Source organism: Sinocyclocheilus rhinocerous, unplaced genomic scaffold, assembly GCF_001515625.1.
Source record: "Sinocyclocheilus rhinocerous isolate Xijiao unplaced genomic scaffold, SAMN03320098_v1.1 scaffold1413, whole genome shotgun sequence".
Lineage (NCBI taxonomy): Eukaryota > Metazoa > Chordata > Actinopteri > Cypriniformes > Cyprinidae > Sinocyclocheilus > Sinocyclocheilus rhinocerous.
The window spans coordinates 769,042-793,823 of record NW_015639297.1 but is presented as its reverse complement, the minus strand read 5'-3'; the positions used below and the strand labels follow the sequence as shown (position 1 = coordinate 793,823).

Sequence of the window (24,782 nt, the reverse complement as noted above, 5' to 3'; positions counted from 1 at the left end):
TTGTTGGAATATTATTTATTAATTTATTTGTAAGTTTCATGCATTTCATCTGAATCTACGTTTTAAATCAGGATAATCGCTAGATGGCACCATGCGCTTTTCCCGAAGAATCACTTCATGCAGTCTGCTTGTCCTGCGTTTTCCAATAGGCTATTGAAAATTAATTCTTGAAAAATTAAATTATTTTTAATGATTTCTACTAGGGGGAAAAAATAGGCGTTTTGCATGTAAAATAGGTTTATTACGATCTGGCATGCTATAATACTCACTAATAATGATAATAAATAATAATAACAATAATAGGCTAATACAAATAAAAAGAAATTTAGCTACAAAACTGAAGATCGATCGCAATATTTAGCATAACTGCATAGCTCAGAGATAAAATAGAGCGTCAAAAATGAAAAATATAAGTTTAAAACAAACACATAGGCTATCATATGACAATGATAGATAGATAGATAGATAGATAGATAGATAGATAGATTTACACAATATAATAATTCGTAATATTTCAGTCATAACAAAGGCTTCTTCTTTATAAAGGCTTGTTCTTCCTCTTCTCAGCAGAATAAACAGTGTGAGCTGTCTGCTAAATTGATCTTCCAGCTCAACCCACTCACACACACCAAGCACTGCCTCGCCAAACGAGCACATCAATTTGGATGTATGCATGTATGAAATGTAGCACATCCGAGCAGGAATGCATATTATCATTGCTCAACCGAACTCAGCCCTCGCTTCTGGACCATTCTGAGCATTCCTTCATCGTGATTGGCGACAGACGGGTTCGGTTCGGACGCTATTGGTGTGAGCAGTCCGCCACTCACTCAGTTTGGTGTCGCTTCGCCTGAACGCCAATTTATAGACCCTACTACAGCGAAGGCCTGGCTCATGAATATTAATTAGATTACGTGACCGGACGCACTCGCAAGGTTCCCAGGCAACGTCAGCGCGACGTGCTTAATATTCATGAAGAGAGCCGTCGCCATACTGCGATCCGTAATTTGGCGTTGTTAGGTTGTCAATGGCTCAGAACGAAGGTGGATACTGTTGCAGCTGTGATGATGGGCTACCACTGCAGGTGAAAATGAAAACATCGTTACTTGGCGACGCGAGGGGACAGTTTGCGCATCGTTGTCTTGGACATAAGTGAGTATTCTGGTCGGAGCTTTTTCCATAAATGTACAATATTGACCGTGCGCTTGGTTTTTACGCTGGACGTCAGATGTTTGTGGCTGGTACATCGTTGGTGTTTCGCACAAACACGCGCACCTCCTGCCCACACACTCCAGGAGACCGAAGTCACCTGTTATCAATTATGCCACGCGTTTAAGACAGTATTGGTTATGTAAATTATCTTTATATTGGCTAGGCACTTTGTTATAAATCGTTGTGATTTTTTTTTACCGCACCGTATTTTTTTACTGTTCATTTAAGAGTAGGTGGCAGCGGTGTGGGCTGTCAGTCATTTTTTGATACTGTCAGGTGGATAAGATGCTTAAAATAATGATAGAACTTTCATCCACCTACGAATATTTCCAGCGCGCGCACACACACTTACGCACGTACGCGCGCGCATACCGCACAACACATCAGATGCAGACATGCGCCGCGTTTATGCACAATGCACAAACATACAAGGAGCTGTCGGTGTCACGACATGACTTGTGAAACGCATCTGAAAACGCATTTAAGTGTAAATGCAACGCGTACTGCCCTCAAATCGAGCGCAGATGATACCTGTCGCACATCTGAGGTGATTGAGATGATGTCCATCTGGGTTTTCAGCACATTACATCACTGACTTCTGGTTTGGGAGAGAGCATTTTCAGACTGTCCTTGTTCACCCACCTATAATTCTCATTCAGAGCTGTGTTGTTTTGCTATTCCCAAAACTGCTGGAAAATTCACAATGATCAGTCTTGAAGAACTGTGGCCCATTGTTTATTGTCACCTCAGATAAACCGAATCATGACGATCCTACACATATGCTGTCTGAGTGAAATGAGACAGAATATGAGCTGCAATCAATGTATGCGTTAGATGAAACATTGGCTATCTGATTTGATGCATATGTGAAATATATAAAATGCAGTATGCATGAATAAGTCTGTCTGACCCCTTCTATGCAAAACCTCTGTACTCTTTCTCTTCAGGTGAGAGAGAGAGAGAGAGAGAGAGTGTGTGTGTGCCTACTGTGTTAGTTTGCAGGAATGTGTGTCAGTGTGTGTGGATTATGAGAAGAGCATTGTGACCAGCCGGGAGCAGATTTTTGCTGCAATGACCCGTTCAAGCACAGATTTCTGTCCCATCCTCTGGCCTTCCGCTCCTCACAGCCCAGACATGCACCACCTCAGCATCTTTTGACTTCATGAAGATTCCTGACATCGGTAATGTGATGAATAAATTTGAAGTCCTTGGGATTGTAGGAGAGGGTGAGTGCATCTTTTTTAATACCGTTCGATAAAGAGAAAAAAAAACATTAATCTTAGTGCTTATAAAACAGTTGCTTGTGCATATAAGCCATATATGGTATAAATCAAGCTTATTAAGCTTTTCTTTCTTTGCAAAGGAGCCTATGGGGTGGTCCTGAAATGCAGACACAAGGTAAGACATGTTTATGCAGGAACCTGTTGGTCAGCATGCTAAGTAGAACTGCAGAAACTCCGTATCATACAGTGCATTTGATCCATGAAAATTAGATATTTTGGAAACTTGGTCATTTTTGATTATGTTTTAAAACGTCATGTAGTTTATAACCACCTGGACGAGGTCACTTATAGACCTATACTGCTTATGCAAAAAAAAAAAAAAATTTGTAATTTGTAGAGGTGATGCTAGTTTGTCATTTTACCCTTAAGATAAAACTGCCTAACAGAGTTAACCTTTATGGGCCTTGTGACGGTAACTTTCCCAGAAGAGTTGCACAACACATTTAAACTCCTTAAATGGTACATTTGTTGAGAGATTTCTTTTAGAAGTATATTTTCAATTGTAATATGGCATGGTTCCCTAGCAACTGGTTCTTTTAAAATTGTGGGCTTCTCCAAATGCATTGCTTGTGGCCTAGTTGGCAGATTTGCCTCATTGTTTGGAAGGCATTTTCAGACATTCGAACATTGCTAGACTAACTCACAATAAGGCAAATATAGGCTTATTTTTAACCAGTAGGGACTGCTTTTATTGAAATTGCTGCTGTGCGGTTGGGAGGTGCGGGGCATTTTTGTATCATCCATTATGCAGTGATTTCTGCACATTTTAAAGCATTAGGTGCTCAGTCCATACTATTTAGCTTATGACACTGCTATCGATGTGTTTGTTCAGTATACAAAATAGCTTGCATCTGAACTGAACCAGTGACACAGAGTTTGAAGTACATATATCAGATTTAGTGTCAGAGTATTTTTCAGTTTTGAATAAATGGTAAGCGTATGATATCCAAAAAGCACATTTTTTATTATCAAAACTACATGTCTGTTAAGGTTATTTTCATAGTCCCTTTCTGTATGTCCTCGAAGCTGTTGGTATTTGAGTCATGGTTGCATGCCCAGGATGTGTCTTCACGCCTGGGCAGACAGCAGCAGTGTGGCTGGATGCCTGGCTAGATGATGAATGACAGTACAGTGCAACAGAATTGTTAGGGCTCATTACACTTTAGATTTCACTGACCTCGACGCACACACCCCGAAGTTAACACTGATACCATGCACAATATTCGTGCTCTTATCTGTACAGATTCATGTAGTTACATATCGTTTCGAAAGCAGTTTAAAGGACAAAATGAAAGTCAGAAGTTTGTTTAAATGTTGCATACGGAACTGTCACTAAATCAGAGAACTAGGCTAGTTGCATATCTCCAGTATATTTATTGATTTTGACGTAAGTTATGTCAAATAATCAGCATGGATTTGAATGGCAGAGAATTGATGATGGAAGGGAAATTAACCAATCATATTTCTATGCATAATTACATTGTTCCACTCCAAGTTCCCATGCATCATTGTTATGATAATGAGGCCGATAAATTCAACTGCAAGTATACTCCTCAGCCTGTGCCAAAACAGAAAACTAGACTTGTGCTTTTAGTAATTGGTTAGTCAGCGCTTTCCCTCCATTAAATGCATTCAAAATTGCAGCTGAAATCAAGAGTGACTGTTTCTTTTTGGTTGCATTCAGTCTTGTTTTTCTTTCACATATCATTTTTCTCCAATGCAAAAATGCCTGAAATCTATTTACGGACATTCAGAATAAATTTGGATCTCTCTACATACCCGTGTAAGAACAGTACATTTGAGTCTGTGAAAATTAGACTGTTCAACCTCATTAGGAGACTAGATTAAATTTGTTGGCGTTTGGTGTTGTGTAGAGCTGCCGCATGCCTTTGGATATTTTTGTAATAGAATAGAATAGAGTTCTGGTCATTTAATTTGATTGGACAAGCTTTATTCCGAGTGCCATACTTTTTTATAACAGCACAGGAAATTTGTATTGTTTGTTTCACATTGTTTGTTTTTTAGTAACAAATTGTTACATTTACAGTAAAACATTTGTCACAAAATATTTTTTTAAATGAATGCTGTTCTCTTTAAAGGGATAGTTCACCCAAAAATGAAAATTCATTATTTACTCACCCTCATGTCATTCCAAACCATAAGACTGTTCATCTTCAGAACAGAAATTAAGCTTTCTGCCCTCCATAGACAGCAAGGGTCCTACCACGTTCAAGGTCCAGAAAGGTACCAAGGACATCGACAAAATAGTCCATGTGACATTAGTGGTTCAACCGTAATTTTTTGAAGCTACGAGAATACTTTTTGTTTCGCAAAAAAACAAGATGCAGGGCATGTGTATTCCACGTCAGCAGCACCAAGCGCATGCGTTGTTTACGTGCAGATCAAAGCACGCACATGCATCCTGATTGTTAGGAGTGCGTCAGGGAGCGTCATCAGTGGCGCGCGAGATGCATTGATGATGTAAGTGGCGTTGTTGCATTACATTTTTTTTGTTAGTCTAGCCCACGAGACGCATCGCTGCTAAAAATATTTGTTGTTTGTCTCAATAAATTGTGTTAATTATAAAATTAACACAATTTTTAAATTGTGTTAATTATAAATTTTCTATTGCTTTTTGTTTTAAAAAAGGTTATAAAAAATGTCAATAATTATCGATACTGAACGATATGAAACATTATATCGTTGATAAATTTTTTAGCTATATCGCCCAGCCCTACCTGATACTCTCCAAAATGTCACTGGAGGAGTAGAATTGTTGAATAAAGTTGTTATTTTAGGGGTTTTTTGCGCACAAAAAGTACAATTACGGTTGAACCACTGATGTCACATGGACTATTTTGTCGATGGTCTTGGTACCTTTCTGGACCTTGATCGTGGTAGGACCCTTGCTGTCTATGCAGGGTCAGAAAGCTCTCTGATTTCATCAGAATATCTTCATTTGTGTTCCAAAGATGAACGGAGGTCTTAAGGGTTTGGAACGACATGAGGGTGAGTAATTAATGACAGAAAATTCATTTTTGGGTGACCTATTCCTTCAACATTCTATTCATAAAAAAATTTTAAAAAAAAAAAAAAAAAAAAGGATTTCCACAAAAATATTAAGCAGCACAACTATTCAACAATTTAGCATAATGATTTCTATAGGATGATGTGACACTGAGTAATGATGCCGAAAATTCAGTTTTGCCATCGCAGAAATAGATTTTAACATATATTAAAATAGAAAAGTTCTTTAAAACTTTAATAATATTTAGCAATATTACAGTTTTTTTTTTTTGTACTATTTTTTTTATCAAATAAATGCACACTGAAAAAATATTTTTGAGGTTGTAAATATAAATTATTGGAGTATGTTTGACAAGAAAACACTATTTCTTTCTATTTTCACTATGTCTTTCTACTTATTTATTTGCCATTACTTTGTAATTATTTGTACATTTAATGGCATTTTCTCAGTGAAAATTATTTTAAAGTAATTTTTTAAGTTCAGCTTTGGTAAGCATATGAGACTTTTGGTAACACTTTAGTATAGGGACCAATTCTCACTAGTTGCTTATTTGCATGCCTATTATTAACATATTGGCTGTTTATTAGTGCTTTTAAAGCACATATTCTGTATGACCATATTCTACATCCATAATCCTACCCAGTATCTAAACTTAACAACTACCTTACTATTAATAAACAGCAAATTAGGAGTTTATTGAGGCAAAAGTCATAGTTAATTGTTTGATAATGGTGAGAATTTGACCTTGAAGTGTGACCAGATTTTTTCCCCCATAAACATAAAAACTAATTTTACTAACCCCAAACTTTTAAGTGGTAGTGTATTCACAAAATAACTTGTCATGTTGTGTCTAAAATGTAAATGACTGAATATTACCTTGTTGTTTATAGAACTATTGGATAAAGGCAGTCGATACCAAATTGATAATTTTGTGCTGTTGTACTAAGCCATTCAGCGTTTTTGCATACATGATATTGCTTGAATAGAATAAAATAGAATAGAATAGAATAGGGATTTTATTTTCATGTACTCTTTTCCATACCAACATATATTGAAACAAGCACCATTTATGTAAATATTGATTTCCATAAAAGCCCATTCCGTTCACATATTTGACAAACCTATATTCAGCTACAGTGTGCATCCCATATCCCCACATCCTCATACAAACAATCCATTGTCACACATCCACTTAGACCCTTAATGGAGATTGCACGTATTGTTCAATATTTTAATAGGCACAAATGAAAACTTAAAGCTGTTAAGTCCGCTCTGGTAAAACCTGAATCTTGTATTAGAAGGTGCATCATTTGAGCTTGCCTGTTAATAGAGGAACAGTATAAACGGTTGTTTATTAACTCCAGTAATTGTCATAGTGGTTTTTACAAAGCAAAAGAATATTAAATTAGCATAACATGGGTATATGCATTAAGGGAAAACATGTACACATGAATAAAGGAACACATACATTATCATTAATATGTGTAAAGCAAAACCTATTCATTGTACTATGGTATGTACGTTCCTAGTAGTGCATTTTGAGATGCAGACTTTACAAGCAAACCTTTTAAAAGCTCAGTGCTTCACTCCCCACTGAAAATACTCTTGTTTCTGACTACTGGCTTTGGCTTCTCTATTGTTTCTCTCAAGTCTGCCCAAGTGATGTTATCCCAGCGAACAGGGGCCGTGAAAGGCCCATTGTGCGTGACCAAAACACAACACGAACTGCTGTTTGTTCTTGTCTTTGGTTGAGATATTCTTGTATATCTCTATTTGGTTGAGATATTTAGTAGTTTTTGCATTTGAATTATTCAAAAAGCAGTTAATATTCTTGTGTATTTGTCAGTCAGATAGTCTGAAAGTCTTTCGGTCTAGTGCAGTGGTCACTTAAAAATACTATTTGTGTCTCCACACTTTGTTTTAAAGCTTACTTCATTAAAATGAGTGAAAAAAAACATCAAATGCATGCAGCTAGGCAGCAATTTATTTATTTGTCAGCAATGTGCAATCACACCCACACTGATTAGCATTTGAGCATCTCATGTTTTAAGATCTATTAAATGACTGTTTGATTTTGCGGTTGATGTGAAGCTCAATAAGGGTGCTTTATATGCTCCCTTCAGACGTGTGTAGACGTGCGAGGCCTGTGCGGTCCTGTGAGTGACGGGGATCATCTGAATTTAAAAGCTTGTTCCCTTGGAGAAGAATATTTATTTTTATAGCGTATCAGTCGAATTGAGGGCAGAGGAGGAGGAGGAGACGTGAGTGTGCATTAGCATTAAATAGGTCACCTTGAGTGGGAACGCTGGTTGTGGAGGGCTGTGTTGAGATGATTGTGCAAGGCACTGTGGATGAGATTGTGATATATATATATAAATAGATAATAAAACAGTTATTTGAAATTGTAATATTATTTCAGAGTATTACTGTTTTTACTGTATTTTGGTGAAATAAATGCAGCCTTGGTGAGCGTAAGAGAGTTCTTTCCAAAACAATGAAAAAATCTGGAAGCTTTGTTTTGTAAATAATTTGAATGTTAGGTGTGCTATTTTTGGCATCTGTAAACTTCTTCTAAATTGGAAGAGGGGACGTGAGTGTGCATTAGCATTAAATGGGTCACCTTGAGTGGGAACGCTGGTTGTGGAGGGCTGTGTTGAGATGACTTTGCAAGGCACCATGGACAAGATTGTATGTGACAGAAATGCCAAGATAGAGAGATATTGTTTCCTTAGGAAAGATAGCATTTTGGACGTGAAGCTGGATAAAGAGGTATTATGTTCAAACATGCTGCTTTTATTTGTGATGGGTTTTTTTATTGTTCGTGGCTTGGATGACCAAATATGGTAATTGAAGTTGTATTAGTTCTTGCAAGGCAGAACTGTATTGATATTCCTCAAACATACATTACTGTTCGTAAGTTTTGGGTCAGAAATGTCATTTTATTCATCAAGGATGCATTACATTAAACCAAAGTGACCAAAAGAAATTTATAATGTAACAAATGTCTTTTTCAAATAAATGCTGTTCTTTTAAACTTTCCATTCATCAAAGAATACTGATGAAAAAATGATCACAGCGTTCACAAAAATTATTAAGCACAACTGTTTTCAAAATTGATAATAGTAAGAATTGTTTCTTGAGCATCAAATCAGCATATTAGAATTGCGTAAGAGAGTTCTTTCCAAAACAATGAAAAAATCTGGAAGCTTTGTTTTGTAAATAATTTGAATGTTAGGTGTGCTATTTTTGGCATCTGTAAACTTCTTCTAAATTTTTATTAAACCTTTTATCATTTTAAGATCATTCTAAAGCAGTCATCTGAAGATCAAAAGTCTAATAAAAGGCCATGGGTATTAAAGCACTAGATTTGCAGACACAAATTAAATTGTGAGCAGTGATTAATTTTAGTGTCTGGCTGGCTGGGCTTAATCTACAACCATCAAGTGAGCCTATGTTATAAATGAAATAGTTGTTTGTTTCTTTCACCCAAGCATTATTTTATGAGCAGGAATTGTGCTTTAAATCCAGCAGCCGGCATGGTAATAAATTGAAAACATCATGAAGGCTTAAAATGGATTCTAATCACTGTTTACAGGATATTATTTAGCACTTACACGTGCCTGTGTCATTGTGTGGCTCTCAAGGCTATGCTGCCCCACCATGTGTCTAATGTAATCATGTCTGTGGTATTAATAGAACAACGGCTGCGTAGTCAATGGAACACAATCAATATGTGGGACACTAGTTCCATTGTATGGATCTTATGGAAGACAGCATGCAATGCTCTATTGCAGCTTGCACAACCCTGCAGGACTGCCTGAGAATTTAGGGTGTGTGGGAATGGAAAAAGCTGTATCAGATTGGTCAACAAAATGCTTTTGGACATTTTAAAAATGTTATTTTTAACGCATTGAGATTTACTTTTATACTTAGACTCTTTTCCTATGAATTTCATTTTCAAATTGTCAAAGTTTTTAGATATGTTAGGTTAATGTGAAATCAGAATTTACCTTATTTATGGTCCTGCTTTTATTGTGCACAATTCATCAGTGCATGCTTATTCAAAGAAACCCTATTTGTCTTCATTTCTCTTTTACATTTCTTCTTACATTTCTTTTACAATTTTTCAGTTCTCATCATTTACATTTAGATTACCTTTGCCATCATTCAACACTCACTAAAGTTAATCTTTAGAAACACAAATAATTAAATTAAACCGTTAAATATAATTCTTGAAAGACTTGTAGCATCTAACATGACTGATTTTAGTTTTTAGTGTATCTGAAATAGAAATGTATCTGTTCAAAAGTATTCTTTTAATCAATACTTTTATTTATTAAGGATGCCTTAAATTGATTAAGCATGACATTAAAATATATAATGTAAGAAAAGATACACAAAAATATGAAGCAGCACAACTGTTTTCAACATTGGTAATAAGAAATGTTTCTTCAGCATCAAATCAGCATATTAGAATGATTTCTGAAGATTGTAGTAATGGCTGCTGAAAATTCAGCTATCACAAGAATAAATTACATTTTAAAATATATCAAACCAGAACACAATTATTTTAAAGTGTATTATTGATCAAGTAAATTCAGGCTTGGAGACCATAAGATGCTTCTTTCAAAACCGTTTGAATGGTATTAAATTTAAATTCAAAATTAGCACGTTCTTTACATTTTACTTTTCACTTTTTTTCTCCATTAAGAAGAACAAAAACTCTCCCTGATAGTTCCCTTAAAGAAGCGCTGACAAAAGTCAGAGGATTCAATACAGATAACTCTTTAATAGAGACCCCATGAATGAAGAAGATATCAAATTTAGTTGTGAAACTACTCTGATTCTCCTGGAGGCAAACAGGGTTTGAGTTCACCGTACCTTGCCAGCTCAGGAACCCAGCTTGGCATGAGAGATGTTTTGTTTCCTGTCTTAGCAGCAAGGACAATTAAGCTTGTGCCAGCTTTGTTGGCAATATGAAATGAGATCCGTGCTGTTTTTCAACAGCGTAGTTGTACCAACCGTACAGATGTTAGAACTATGTGTTCTGACGTATTTATCTGTAAAATTGCATCTAAACAACTTACATGCATTTAGTAGGAACATGTCTATGCACAGGTCTCTGTAAAGTTAAACTATTGACTTTTTGCACTCATGTTGAGAGAAATATCTCTAATGATCCGACCTCCCACCCTCTGAATGCCACAATGGCTGTGAAGAAAGCTGCGAAGCTAACGAATTAAAACAACAAGCTTGCCACTTGTAATCCTACTATCTGCCCATGCTAGATTTATAGACACACAGGCTCTCATGGACCCCCTCGTGAGTGATAGTAATGATATATTGAGTGGTCTGAGTGCTTTGGACCCCCATCAGCCCCTTTATGTTCCCATCAACAAACCAAAGTCAACAGCCTGTCTTTCACAAGTACACCTGACCTATACCTTAACATGCTGTAATCCAAAACGGAAACAACAAGCTAAAGATTGGATTACCTGTCACCAAATATCAGATATGTCATTGTTTGATGTCACTCTGTATTATCACAGGATTTATGTCTGGAAGGTAAAGGCATATTTTTAGTGCATATGCACTTTTGTAAATACAACTATGGCTTGGTCTCCATGGTTATTAGAAATATGAGACACGGACGTTGCGTGTGGTGGGTTTCGAAGCTGTGAAAGTCTCAGCTTCTCCATAAACACCTTTCAGATCTCCCCAACCCTTCCGCTTTCTTCACTGTCCATGACTCATTCAGCCTCTATAAATATATACTCCGAGAGACAGACAGGTTCGTCAAGTAAGTGAAGAAGCTAAAAATATGTGATTCCTAAATGATGTCGCAAGTTTTTTCCGCAGTTTGTTACACAATGCTAAAGCAAACCTTTACAGATTTTAATGCGTTTTCTTTAAGAGGCTGCATTCAAATTAATGTACTTTCACGGTATGTACTTCACAAAGAAAGGAAAATTTTCATTTATTCACTCTCATGTTCTTTCAAACTTGTATGCATTTATTTCTCCTCTGAAACACAAAAGGAGATGTTTTGAAAGCGGTCCAATTGACATTGAACTAGGGTTAATATTGTTAGTTAGCTAAAACTATTTAAACAGTTTTGGTAATTCAGATAAAGCTGAAATAAAATAGAAATATTAGATGAAAAAGTTAAAACTAAACAAAAATGTATTAAAAACTTTTTAAAAATTTAAATGATGCATAGGCATCTAACTGAAATTATTTTTTAAGTTGAAAAGCTAAAATTACTTGAAATAAGTATTAAAACTGAAAAAAATTATTAAACTGAAATAATAATATTTTGGGGGAAAACATGATTAAAATTACTAAAATTTAAACAAAATTTAAGATGAAACCTTATTAAACTTTATTTTAAAAAATTAATAAAAACTTATAATAGTACATAAATAATACTAAAAATAACACTGCCTTAGACCCCCTTGACATTCATTGTATATCCTTTGTGCTCTACAGAAGAAAAAGTCATACATATTTGGAATGACATGGGGGTGAATAAATAATGACAGAACTTTCATTTTTGGGTGCAAGTTATCCCTTTGAATTGAGGAAGAAATTCCCGACTGTTGAAGAAGTGTGTTGTGTACTATAAATATATTTTTAGACCTACTTCATCCACCATGTTTGATTTGAACTGTGTATTTATTTTATTTTTTTTACCTTTAACATCCCCGGGTTGCATACTTCTGAATGTCAACAGATGCTCATTTAGCCGATACTGCTTTTTGCATACTTTCTAACAGAGATGTGTGCAAATTGGGACACAGGGCCATTATCAAAACCCTGCAGAATATTTCGAAAGAGACTTCCTGCTCAGGGCCAACCTGAAAAAGAACCCTTTATCGGAGTATATTGCAATATATCGAACAACAAAAAGTTGTTATCGTGACAGGCCTAATTGCTGCTGTACTAAGCTAACAAAAATGATTTTAATATCAAAGGACAGTATAACCACGGTCTGACTAGTCTAGACCTATAATAAAAGCCTAGAAAAGCCTGACCGTGCAGTGTAATTAAAGCAGCCAGGACTTTCTGCAAGTAGCCCATGCAGGGGTCTGGGTAACTCAATATGGAAAAGCTACACCCTTATCCAGCCCCACATGCATGCTGTGCCTCTTAATCATTTCTGATCATGAATCATATCTGCTCATGACAAGCTGTGCTTAAAGTAAAAATGACTTGTAGTTCCACTGCGGAGGAGAAGTATGAGGAAGCCTTCGAGGCACTTGCTACTGCACCGGAGGCGTCAGGTAGAGTTAGCGCCTGGATCCAGCCTTGTTGTGGGAGTTTCAGTTGGGATTTTCTTTCAGTCTAATTGCAGCTGGTTCAAATTCTGGCCTCAGCTGTGTGCTGAAATCTTCAGGGTTTGGGCATTTTATGGATTTTGTCAATTTGTGATTGTTGATTGTTGACAAACATGTCTTTTAGTTGGAGAATTTTCTGAAAACAGAAACCGTGCATTGTTTTTGCTTTTTGACTTGATAACCTTTATAAAAAGTACTGAGGTGGTACAGTGCTGGAAATTGTGTGGTACTTTGAAATATATTACACTACCGTTCAAAAGTTTGGGGTTGGTAAGGGTTTGTTTTTTTGCTTTTTATGGTTCTGAAAGAAGTTTCTTATGTTCACCAAGAATGCATTTATTTGATCACAAATACAGTACAAACTTTAATATTGTAAAATATTATTACATTTTAGAATGACTGCCTTCTGTTTTTATATATTTTAAAATGTCATTTAATTTTTGCTTAAATCATCATTACTCCAGTCTTCAGTGTCACAAGATCCTTCAGAAATCATTCCAATATCCAGATTTGCTGCTCAGTAAACATTTCTTATTATTATCAATGTTGAAAACAGCTGTGCTGCTGAATATTATATATGTTATATATTTTGTGGAAACAATGATATAGTTTTTTGGTGAATAGAAAGCATAAAAGAACATTATGAATGTCCTTGCTGAATAAAAATGTTAATTTCTTTTGTACCGGATGAATACCTTATTCATATACCATGCATTTACATGGTTCACTAAGGTACTTCAGTGAATACTGTTATACTGTTGTATTACCTTGGTACATGTGCAAAAATGTGGTAACCTTTTCACAAGTGAGTCTATCAGCAACTATGCCAAATAATTCTCTCAATTTAGAATTATCTTCCCTTTATATCAAGACATGTTTGCTGCTGACAGTTATTATACTGCCTTTGAAATACACAGGCTACAGAATCCAGAAGAATAATGGTTTAATATCCATTTATCTGGGCACTATAGTCTATAATAATGGCTGGAATTTGTCCGGAGTGAGTGTTTACTGTGTAGAATTGTGATAAATGGATGGGTTTTAGCAACTAGCGTGGTCATACCATTAATGCTTTCGTTGTGAAGGGTGCTGTAGTGCAAATTGAGAGCTCTGAATGACAAAGATAGGCAAAAGAGGCTTCGTCCAACACCACAGATGACAGGGACTCTGTGTGACTGACAGTGGGTGAACATTTCTCCACCGCAAGGGCTGGTGAACCCACGGCTAAATATGTGCATGCAATGCTTCCGCCTAATAATTAGACATCCGAATATAAAATTATCTATTCTTTGAAAACAGGCACATTGTTCCATTTAGCAGAAGCATAGTCAGGGGCTTTGTCATGAAAAATACCCCATTGATACAGCCGGAAAGTGGTTGTTCTAGGTTCAGTTTTTTTGTGCAACTCTCAGTTGTTTGTTTTACATCTTGAGTCCATTAACTGCTTGCTAATAAAGCTTGTGTTTGAGAAAGAGCTCAAACTGATTTACATATCGGTTTTGCAGGAGACAAAAGAGCTTGTGGCCATTAAGAAGTTCAAGGACAGCGAAGGTAAAAGACTGCTACAACCAAATGCTTGCTTTATTCATCCATGCAATTTACTGGTTGGAGACTTTAAATTGAACTACAATACTCTTGTGGTTACCATGACACAAATTATAATTCACATTATTTACTCCAAGGCTCTTTTTGGATAGCTATATGTGACCTTGGACCACAAAACCAGTCTTAAGTCGCTGAGGCATTGTATGGGTCAAAATTATTGATTTTTCTTTTATGCCAAAAATCATTAGGATATTAAGTAAAGATCATGTTCCATGAAAATATTTTGTAAATTTCCTACTGTAAATATATTAAAACTTCATTTTTGATTAGTAACATGCATTGCAAAGAACTTAATTTGGACAACTTTTAAAGGCGATTTTCTCAATATTTATTTATTTTTTGCAGATTTTCAAATAGTTATATCTCGGCCAAATATTGTCATATCCTAACAAACCATACATCAATGGAAAGCTTATTTATTCAGCTTTTTTCGAATTTCGAACAATTGACCCTTATGACTGGTTTTGTGGTCCAGGGTCACATATAAGCTTTACCCAATGATTGTAAAATGTTGAGCAGAATTACAAGAAGTTTGCTTTTTTTAAAAAGGGACATGTAAATACATGTTTAAACCTGACTTGTGTTATTTTTATTTTCTAACGATAAATATAAAAATTAAATGGACAAATGCCATCATGTTGATTAATGTGATGATAGATGGTTGATATCTTAGAGTTTCACAACAAAAAGACATGCGATTTGCATCCATAATACTTTAAAAGGTAATGGCACACCAAAGTGTACCTTGTTTGTGAGAAGTGCCTTTTATAATGTCATTTTACTTTGAGAGCTCCATAGCACATTTGTTTTACTCAAGAAAACAAAAGCCCCTTTTCAATCTTGCCTAACCCCCTGTGTGTTCCTGCAGAGAATGAGGAAGTTAAAGAAACGACGTTACGAGAGCTCAAGATGCTCCGTACGCTGAAGCAAGACAACATCGTAGAACTGAAAGAGGCTTTCCGTCGACGGGGAAAACTCTATCTAGTGTTTGAATATGTGGAGAAGGTCAGTGCAAAACACTTCTTTTATTTTCTTATTCACTTGTAGTGGTCTGAACTATAGTTCAGATGACATGTTGATAGTGTCTCAGATAGTGTTTTGCTGCATATTTCAGAATATGCTGGAGTTGTTGGAGGAATTGCCTAATGGTGCACCACCTGATAAAGTACGGAGCTACATCTTTCAGCTGATCAAAGCTATTCACTGGTGCCACAAAAATGAGATCGTTCACAGGGGTATGACCGTCTCTGTGTTCTTGATAGATTGCCTTCATTTATGTAATTTAATGTTTGTTTTTATTGTGTTTTGTGTCTGTGGTTTTTTTTTTTTGTATTTGAGTTGAATTCTGTAACTTTTTAAAAACTGAATATAATAGTATTTAAGGAAGTTGTGATTTAACGGTCATTAGGAATCAAATTTGATAAGATCTGTGATGTATTTTATCTATTTTAATGCCATTTTCAACATATTTTATTTATTGATGGTGTAATCTTTGTGTACAAAATGGAGTCTTCAACACAAATCGAGCTCACTAAGAAAATATCCATCCTTTTTATCTAATCTGCAGATATCAAGCCTGAAAATCTCCTCATCAGCTCCAATGATATCCTGAAGCTGTGTGATTTTGGTGAGCAAAGGCTTTCACTCGTCTGATTCAGGACCCTCCACCCCCATATTCACACTGATCTTGCTCACTTAATGCTTGGTCTCCTTTCCAGGCGTCATGAGTCCCGCAGTGACGTCTGAAAAAAAAAAAAAAGATCTGAAATTGGATTTGAGTGGAAGGGAATTAAAATGTTTTTGTCCAAATCACACAGTACTCGGAGGTTTGAGTGACCGAGCTTATTCTCTGGAATGCAAATTTTGAGTTGATTTTGTGTCATTCCAGATATATGATTTCATAGACTGAAATGAAAGACTGGGGAAATATCACAGAAAAGGACTGTGTTGGGGAGTAACTTACTCATAGTAGCAACTCTACTCTCTTTTTCATTATAGCATGACAGTACTTCATTGTTTTTAGTAACTATTTTTACAATAAGCAATGCAGTGCTGTGTGACAACCCAACATCGCTATTTTTAATGCTTGCACAACATTGTCTAATTCTGAAAAAACATTTCTACGTAGTTTTGTGTAGCATTATACAAAATCTAACTATGTATTTCTATATGATATTATTTTTGCATAGAATTACACATCATAATATATTGTTATATATTATTATATATTAAATGCTGCCATTCATCACAGTTTTTGACTGTTCAAGTTATGTTTTTCATGCTAGATAAATACTGATCTGGTTGCAGAAAAAAACAATTCTTACATCTTATCATTTATATTATATAATTTATAATTTATAAAAAAATATATGTAATGTGCACGTGTTAATTTATTTAATATACATTGTATTTTTAATTTATATATTTTAAAATAAATTAACACACTACACATATAACATTTTATAAATTAAGATTATATAACTAAATAAGATGATAGAATTGAAATGAACAATGATATAATTGTTTAAATAAACAGTATATAAACACATTACATATGTTTATAAATGATAAATTAATTATAATTGTAGATGATAAGATGATATAGAAATGAGCAATATAAACACATATAAATATTTGTTATAATATGTTATATGTTTACATCATAATCCCACTAAATAACCTTTCCAATAAATTGACCAGTAGCATATATATAGTAACTTTTTTCAAAAGAATAACTTGACTGTAATTTCAATTTTGAGTAGCTTGACAATTAGTTTCAAAGTAGCTTCCCCAACACTGGCTGGTAGTATTGTGACTCTGGAAGATACGGTCAAAACACAGGCTATGGTAACATATTGTGCTTCCCAGCCTCCAGGTTCTGCTCCTGATGAAATGTATATGTTCACTCAGGGTTAAATTTTGCCTCCACACTGAATGCCACGGAAATTGAGCATGACTCACTCCACAGGCTTCTCTCTAAGACTTTTATTTTTAGAGGGAAGAATATGACAAGATTAATTAAGATCTCTGAATGTTATGTGCAGTTTGCTCATCCCCGATACCCTATCTCTTTGCTCTTCTCCCTATGATCTTTCTAATCCCGTCTGGTCAACTCCACAGGCTTTGCCCGCAATCTCTCTGAAGGCAGCGATGCTAACTACACAGAATATGTGGCGACCAGGTGGTACCGCTCACCTGAACTGCTCCTTGGGTAAGTCCTCATATCTGTACTTCCTGTTTTGTTTTTCACAGTGATTTCTAGTATACTTTGTTTACAGAGACATGACAAAAAATTTCTTCAGTGAAGCCAAAAAGCATGAAAAATCAAACTCCCCTCAAGTAGAAGCACTTATATTCATTGAGGGCACATCCTTTTTAAAAATGCTGATTTGATATAGCCATTAGATGTGACATCAGGAGTGCGGTGCATGATTATTTGTCCTTGTCGCCATTGAAGCGTTATTTTCTAGTGTGTGCCACTAGACTAGATGAATGCAGTGGAACATTTTTTGAAACTCTCACCATTTAAATTCCACCCACACAAATATTCTCTCCCTCCCTCTTGCTGTGTGTTAGTGCAAAGATTTGTGTCTCAGTGTTATGTCTATCTATCTGCCTCTGTCTCTGCATGCATTTCTCTTCATCCCTCTTTCATTTTTAGTGGTGCTATTGTTCTCAGAGTTGGGATTTGAACAAAACCTTAACCCTAAGCATGTCACTCGTCCTGCACTGTTTGTGCTACAGACATGAATGGCGCTTCAAATCATGGTGCTTTGAAAAGTCTTTCTATTACTTTTCTAAGCAAACAGACTTGTGATTTCTGTCTTTCAGATGATAAACACAGGTGAAAAAATCCTTTTACTTTGAAGGGGCTATATTTAGGGCTACAGAAACATCCTAACTTAGAATCATGTTCTATCTTTTTAGTAACCATGGTAATTTTCACTTAGGAAATAGAACTTTTTAAAATTTTACAGGGATAGTTCACCCAAAAATGAAAATTCTGTCATCATTTGCTCACCCAGCCTGTATCTGTTGAGCACAAAAGTTATATTTTGAAGAATGCTGGTAACCAAACAGTTGACAGTAGCCATTGACTTTCATAGTATGGAAAAAAATTGATGGAAGGCTACCAGCAACTGTTTGGATGCCAACATTCTTCAAAATATCTTATTTTGTGTTCAGCAGAAGAAAGGAACTCATACAGGTTTGGAACAACCTGAGGATTTTACTATTTTACTGATCTGTTTATAATTTAACTGCGTGTACATTTAACATGTATTTAACTTCATTTATTTGAAATGCTAATTTTCTTTATGGAAATGGAGAACTCAGATGAAGGTCAATTCTTGACTTATATTTGTCTTCTGCTTGGCTCTCACAGAGCTCCATATGGGAAGGCGGTGGACATGTGGTCGGTGGGGTGTATTTTGGGAGAACTGAGTGATGGGCAGCCCCTGTTTCCGGGCGAGAGTGAAATCGACCAGCTCTTCACCATTCAGAAGGTGTTGGGCCCCTTACCACCAGAGCAGATGAAGTTGTTTTACAACAACCCTCGTTTCGCTGGACTAAGAGTAAGGACCTGTCTTCTTCTCTGTCTTGTTCTGTTCTGTGCTTTCCTCTCCTCTGCTCTCCTTTCCTATGGCACGGATCCCAGTATTCTGAATAAGTGGCTGTCTATGACTCATGTATCGCTATGTGCCAGTGTGAAACACAACTGGCTTTGCCTTGACAGGGCTGATCACAGTACATAATATTCACACACATACGCATACACTGACACATACAGTTGGACTCTTTTGGACACTCAAGTCACATTTTAAATGGTACTTTGTTTTTAGGGATGTCCCTATCAGGTTTTTTGTGCCCCCGATTTTAGTCGTTGAATATTAAGTATCTGCCGATACCAAGTTCCGATCCGATACTTGTATTTTCCTAGAGCTTGGTGCACATTTCAAGTATATTGAAGTTATTAAAATCAATCCAATGTATACGGGGATGTGCAGAGACTTTCTCAGGGGCAGGGGCACAGATGTAAAAAAAAAAAAAAAAAGGGACATCTATCATCATTAATATCCAATATAACAATTACTATATATACAACTACTATATACTGTATACTATATAATAAGATACACACTATCTCTTTATATATGCACACACTGTATAAAGACATTGGTAGATGTAAACTTGTAACAATGATAGACCTTGTAAACAGACTGTGTGGTCATAATTATTAATATGGGACTACTGATATAAACTTCTTGTATTTTATATGTACATTAAGCAGATTAATTGCAACATAAAATTGAGATAAGGTTAGAAAGCATGAAGTTTGCGAATGCCAGTTTATCAGTCAAGTCCAAAGCAAGACGCAACCCATAGCAATGCATTATGAAATTTGTTTTAATTGCTTTTGTCATTTTTTCAAATATTACTATTTAGGTTTAACTGAGTTTTTATTTCAGTTTCGGTTTTTATATATTTCTATTTAGTAATTCTAATGCTTTAGCCTATTGTAATGCTTTCACATCTTAATGCAATTAATCAGTCACAAGTATTCCATATTTGTTATGAATTATGCGATTGTTCCGCTTTATTCTTTAGTCCTCCCTCTTTATTTAATTTATATATGTGTGTGTTTTTGTTGCAGTTTCCTTCTGTAAGTCATCCTCAAACGCTTGATAGAAGGTACCTGGGCATCATCAATGGACTCATGTTGGATTTAATGAAGGTAAAACGGTCTGAAAAATTCTTTAGAGAACAGTATTCCCTTTTGAATTCCCGTAGTTATGATATATTTGCTGTTGATTTATTTTAAAATAAACTGCAGACGTCATATCACCCCCAAGTGCAAAGTGTTATTAAGAATGAGTTTTATTGTTCTAGTGTGGCATGACTCTCCTCATTCTCTTTTCACTGTATCAGAACCTGCTTTGCCTGAACCCCACCGAACGCTTTCTGACAGAACAGTGTCTGAACCACCCAGTGTTTCAAGGCCTTAGAGGGCCAGAGCGGCCAGCTGCCCCGTCGCCCACCGCACCTCGCTCCTCAAAGAGAAAACCATACCATGGAGACAACACCATACCCAGCCGGTCAGTAATAACTGCTTCTATGAACTAGTTAATGTGTGATTTCCAAGCCACTAGTGGCAGCAAATGGAGCTGCCAAAATGACATATGTTTTATATTCACTACTGCATGTTGGCTACGCCCCTGAATAAGCATTGTTCAAATAAACAGATAGTGCTGCACCATTGGTTGAGCCAGAATCTGACATGTTGAGCAATGTTTTAAAAGTGCCACAGGAAGTCTTTTTCAGGAAGTCAACCTGTCCTGAATAACCTACGCTGCCACTGAAATGTGAGAAAGTATGTTATAACATTATAACAAAATTACACTTCACCTTTCAGTGTGACTCATAAATAGAACACCTGGCTTTTTGTAAAATGTAAAGGTTTATGTGTACACAGTCAAAAGTATTCACTTAATTTGTTTCTTGTGTTCTTAAAAACTTTTCAAGCTCAAGGTTTGTTTAAAATTACATTAGTTTTAATTAGTTAAAATTAGTTTTCCAAGCTCAAGGTTGTTTTAAAGTAAACATATGACTTTGAAACATTACAGAAAAAAACACTTAATAACATTAGAATAACATTCAGTGTTATTTTAGTATTATTAATTTACTACTACAGTATTTATTCATATTTTATAATAGCTATGTTTTTATATGTTTAGTTTTCATTTAAATTGTAGTTTAAATTTGAGAAATTGCTTCAATTGAAATAAGTCATGCATTTTTTCTTATTTTTTTGTAATATTTCTATATATTTCTTAAATTCATTTTAGTTTTTAGTAAGTTTAAATGAATAGCTTACCCAAAAATGAAAATTCTCCAAACTCCAACCCTGCAAGACCTTCGTTCATCTTCAGAACACAAATTAAGATATTTTCGATGAAATCCGAGAGCCGTCTAACCCTCCATAGACAGCAATGCAACTACCGCGTTCAAGGCCCAGAGAGGTAGTAAGGACATTGTTAAAATAGGTCATGTAACATCAGTGGTTCAACCTTAATTTTATGAAGCTATGAGATTACTTTTTGTGCGCAAAGAAAACAAAAAATAACGACTTTAATCAACCATTTCTTCTCTTCTGTGTCAGTCTTCGATGCGCGTTCACGAGAGTACAAAGACTACCGTGACAGAATTTCCATTTTTGGGTGAACTATCCCATTCATTAATTTCAGTATTCATTATAAAACTTATCTTAGTCTGGTTAGTTGCAGTTAAGAGATACATGTCTAATTTTTGTTTAAGTATAATTTTTTTCTTCCAATCTTTACATGTTTTTTTCAGCCTTATTCAAATGATTTGTTTTAAAGAATAGTTTTAGTTTTAGTTAAAGGCACAATATGTAATTTTTTGCCACTAGAGGGCGCGTATTCAAAACAATACGGAGCTTTTATTATGCCACAGCGGAGCTTTTATTATGCCACAGTCGACCGCTTCCACTCCTTCCGGAAAGCAGCGGAAGTAAACAGCGCTGTTTTATCATACTAGATAAATTTGAACGTTCTGTTATAATGCTACTCTGTGCGGTCGTCACCTGTCTAATAAAATGCATAGCATATTAAAGCGTCTTTGGTGTTTCCATGTTTTCTACAAAACAAAACCGGAAATCGAGGGTGTGTGACGTCATTGGCAGGCGACACAATGACACTATAGACCCGGTCCATGTCACTAGTTAAAATAGCTTATTTCTCTGGATTTAAACATTCTTCGAAACATTTGGGATAATGTAAGTACAGCAAAATATATAAAACTGTTCTAGTGGTTTTTGGATATTTTAATAAAAAAATCTTACATATTGTGCCTTTAACAGTAACAACAGTGAACCAGGAAAAAATAGGAACCAAAATGATCAGAAATTACATTTTTAACTGAAAACTGGGAAGAAATATTGGAAGACAATGAATTTGCATGAATTTCTGAACAAAAGAAAATTTACAGTGTTATTTAAATGAATAGTACAAAACAGGTGTCCAGCATACATTGAAGGGAGCTCTTTCATTGCTGTTTTAAAATCACCCCAGGTTGCTCCTCTTTAAGTTGGTTCAAAAAATGTCCAGAATATAACCATTTTGTGTTTATCCCTGCAGGAGCCACGGCAGTAAGAGTTCAGGTCACCGGCACACTAACAGCAAGGACTGCTCTTCTCTACCACGCCATGAGGACCTCCACCGGAGCACCGACAGCTTCCTGAACGGCAGCAACATGCCGACCTCATCCACCCTGAGTCCCACACTACACCCCAAGAGCTACCAGGCCCAGACCCTGAGCCGCTCGGCCTCTAGCAGCAAAGACCTGGCCAACAACAACCTTCCCCACCTCCTCAGCCCCAAAGACGCAAAGGGAAAGACCGAATTTGATTTCAACCTGGGACCTAAAGCTGGAGGTGCCACTGTGGGAGGAGACACCTCTACCGGCAAGTACCTCAAGTCGTCCAAACAAGGCCGCCACTCGTCCTTCCTGGAAGGGAAGACCAGCACGCTGCAGTCTGGGGACAAACACAGTCGCCATAACTACATGGAGTCCTCGCACGGATCCATGCCTTCCACATCCTCCTCCAAAAGCTCCTCGTCCTTCCTCAGCCTGTCCAAGAGCCACGGAGCGCTGAACGATGCCAAGTCTGTGAGCAATCTGGCCGAGACACGACTCCACCTAGACGATCCCATGGTGGGATCAGGCTCGGGCTCCCGCTACTTCCCGTCCAGCTGTCTGGATCTAAACGCGGCTCCCGGGAGCCCCAGAGGCGAACGGCACGCTGGGACGGAGCGGCAGGGTCACAGCCCCAGCAGTCGGGGGAACGCGCGTCTAGAAGGGGGCACTCTGGATTCACGACGTTCTTCGGGTCGGAAAAAGACACCGGATGAACCGAAGGCTACAGACACACTGGACCCAAGCAGGGCTGCGGCAGCAGGGGGCGGCCACGCTCACAACCTGCCCTCCCCCCATGAATCCTATCCTTACGGTCTTGGCTACACCAGCCCATTTTCCTCGCAGCAGCGACCTCATCGCCACTCCATGTACGTGCGGAGAGAGCGACACCGGCCGCACGGCCAGGAGGCAAATTTGGTGGTTGGGCAGGGAGTGCCAACACGTGCCAGCAGCCTACAACTCCTCTCGCCGCAGCTCCAGCATCGCACACTCCCACGCCACAACACCAGTTCCTCTCGAGAAGAACTCCCGCAAGATCTGAGCAGGGTCAGTGACCTGCTCTCGTTTTATCTCCGTGTCCTGTAGCATATTACAGTAGGCGCTGATCTTGCTCATCTCCGTTGGTTCCCCTGATCAGCATTTGAATATTTCTATCCAAGCAAGGATGCCCTCTTATTCAACTGTTCGTCTTTGTCTGAATATTACAAGTTTTCTCTACTGTTTGCAAACAGGAATATTACAAATGATGCTTGTTCACCGTAATAATTTCAGGAGATTCGATTTGTGATGTGTTTGCATGCGTGTATGTGATCTAATTTATGATATGGCTCTGCTGCATCCTGCATTCATGCATTTTGTTTTGTTCTCTCTGATTATTACATGCACACCCCCAGTGTCTCCCAGTGTCTGCTTATTTTGCTGTGTGTTTATGTCTGCAGAATGACCAGTCTCCCAAAGAGAAGCCTCATTCTCGATGTGTGTATTTATATATACATAATAAATATACACAGTACACATATAGTATGAAAACATAAACTTTTATTTTGAATGCGATTAATCGCAATGAATCGTTTTGCAGCCCTAGTTCTCATGTATCCGCTAAATCCAAACCCATCAGACTGCCAAAAAAAGAAAGATGTGTGATTTGTCACTCCACAGAATGTGTTTCCACTGCTCCAGAGTCCAGTGGCAGCGTGCTTTACACCACTCCAGCCTGCGCTTGGCATTGCACTTGATGTGAGCCTTGAATGCAGCTGCTTGGCCATGAAACTCCCGCTGCATAGTTTTTTGCTGATATTAATGCCAATGGTAGGTTGGAGTTCTTCAGCTATGGAATTAGCAGAGTGTTGGCCACTTTTATGCACCATCCTCCTTAGCACTCGGTGACCCCGCTCTGTGACTTTACATGGTCTTCCACTTCATGACTGAGTTGCTGCTGTTTCTAAACGCTTCCACTTTCCAATAATTCCACTAACAGTGGAATATCTATAGCAGGGATGAAATTTCACAAACTGACTTATTGCAAAGCTGGAATCCTCTCACAATATTACAGTATCACATTTGAATTTACTGAGCTCTTCAGAATGACCCATTTTTTTCACA

At 36.9% G+C, this 24,782-nt stretch overlaps 1 protein-coding gene across 2 annotated transcripts; it reads left to right on the top strand.

Moving 5' to 3' along the window:
* Nucleotides 1-1,032: 1,032 nt before the first annotated feature.
* LOC107751129 (cyclin-dependent kinase-like 5) lies at nucleotides 1,033-24,148 on the top strand. 2 transcript variants are annotated; one of them, XM_016566743.1, is made up of 12 exons: nucleotides 1,033-1,152; nucleotides 2,340-2,438; nucleotides 2,576-2,610; nucleotides 14,366-14,411; nucleotides 15,334-15,470; nucleotides 15,580-15,700; nucleotides 16,033-16,092; nucleotides 17,586-17,676; nucleotides 18,850-19,039; nucleotides 20,119-20,199; nucleotides 20,394-20,560; nucleotides 22,622-24,148. In XM_016566743.1, the coding sequence occupies exons 2-12, from the start codon at nucleotides 2,375-2,377 to the stop codon at nucleotides 23,763-23,765; spliced, it is 2,136 nt and encodes a 711-aa protein (XP_016422229.1). In that variant the 5' UTR covers nucleotides 1,033-1,152; nucleotides 2,340-2,374; the 3' UTR covers nucleotides 23,766-24,148. The 2 variants fall into 2 exon arrangements, with proteins under 2 accessions (XP_016422229.1, XP_016422230.1); XM_016566744.1 differs by lacking the exon at nucleotides 1,033-1,152 and having other exon boundaries at nucleotides 2,175-2,438.
* The last annotated feature ends 634 nt before the right edge of the window (nucleotides 24,149-24,782 follow it).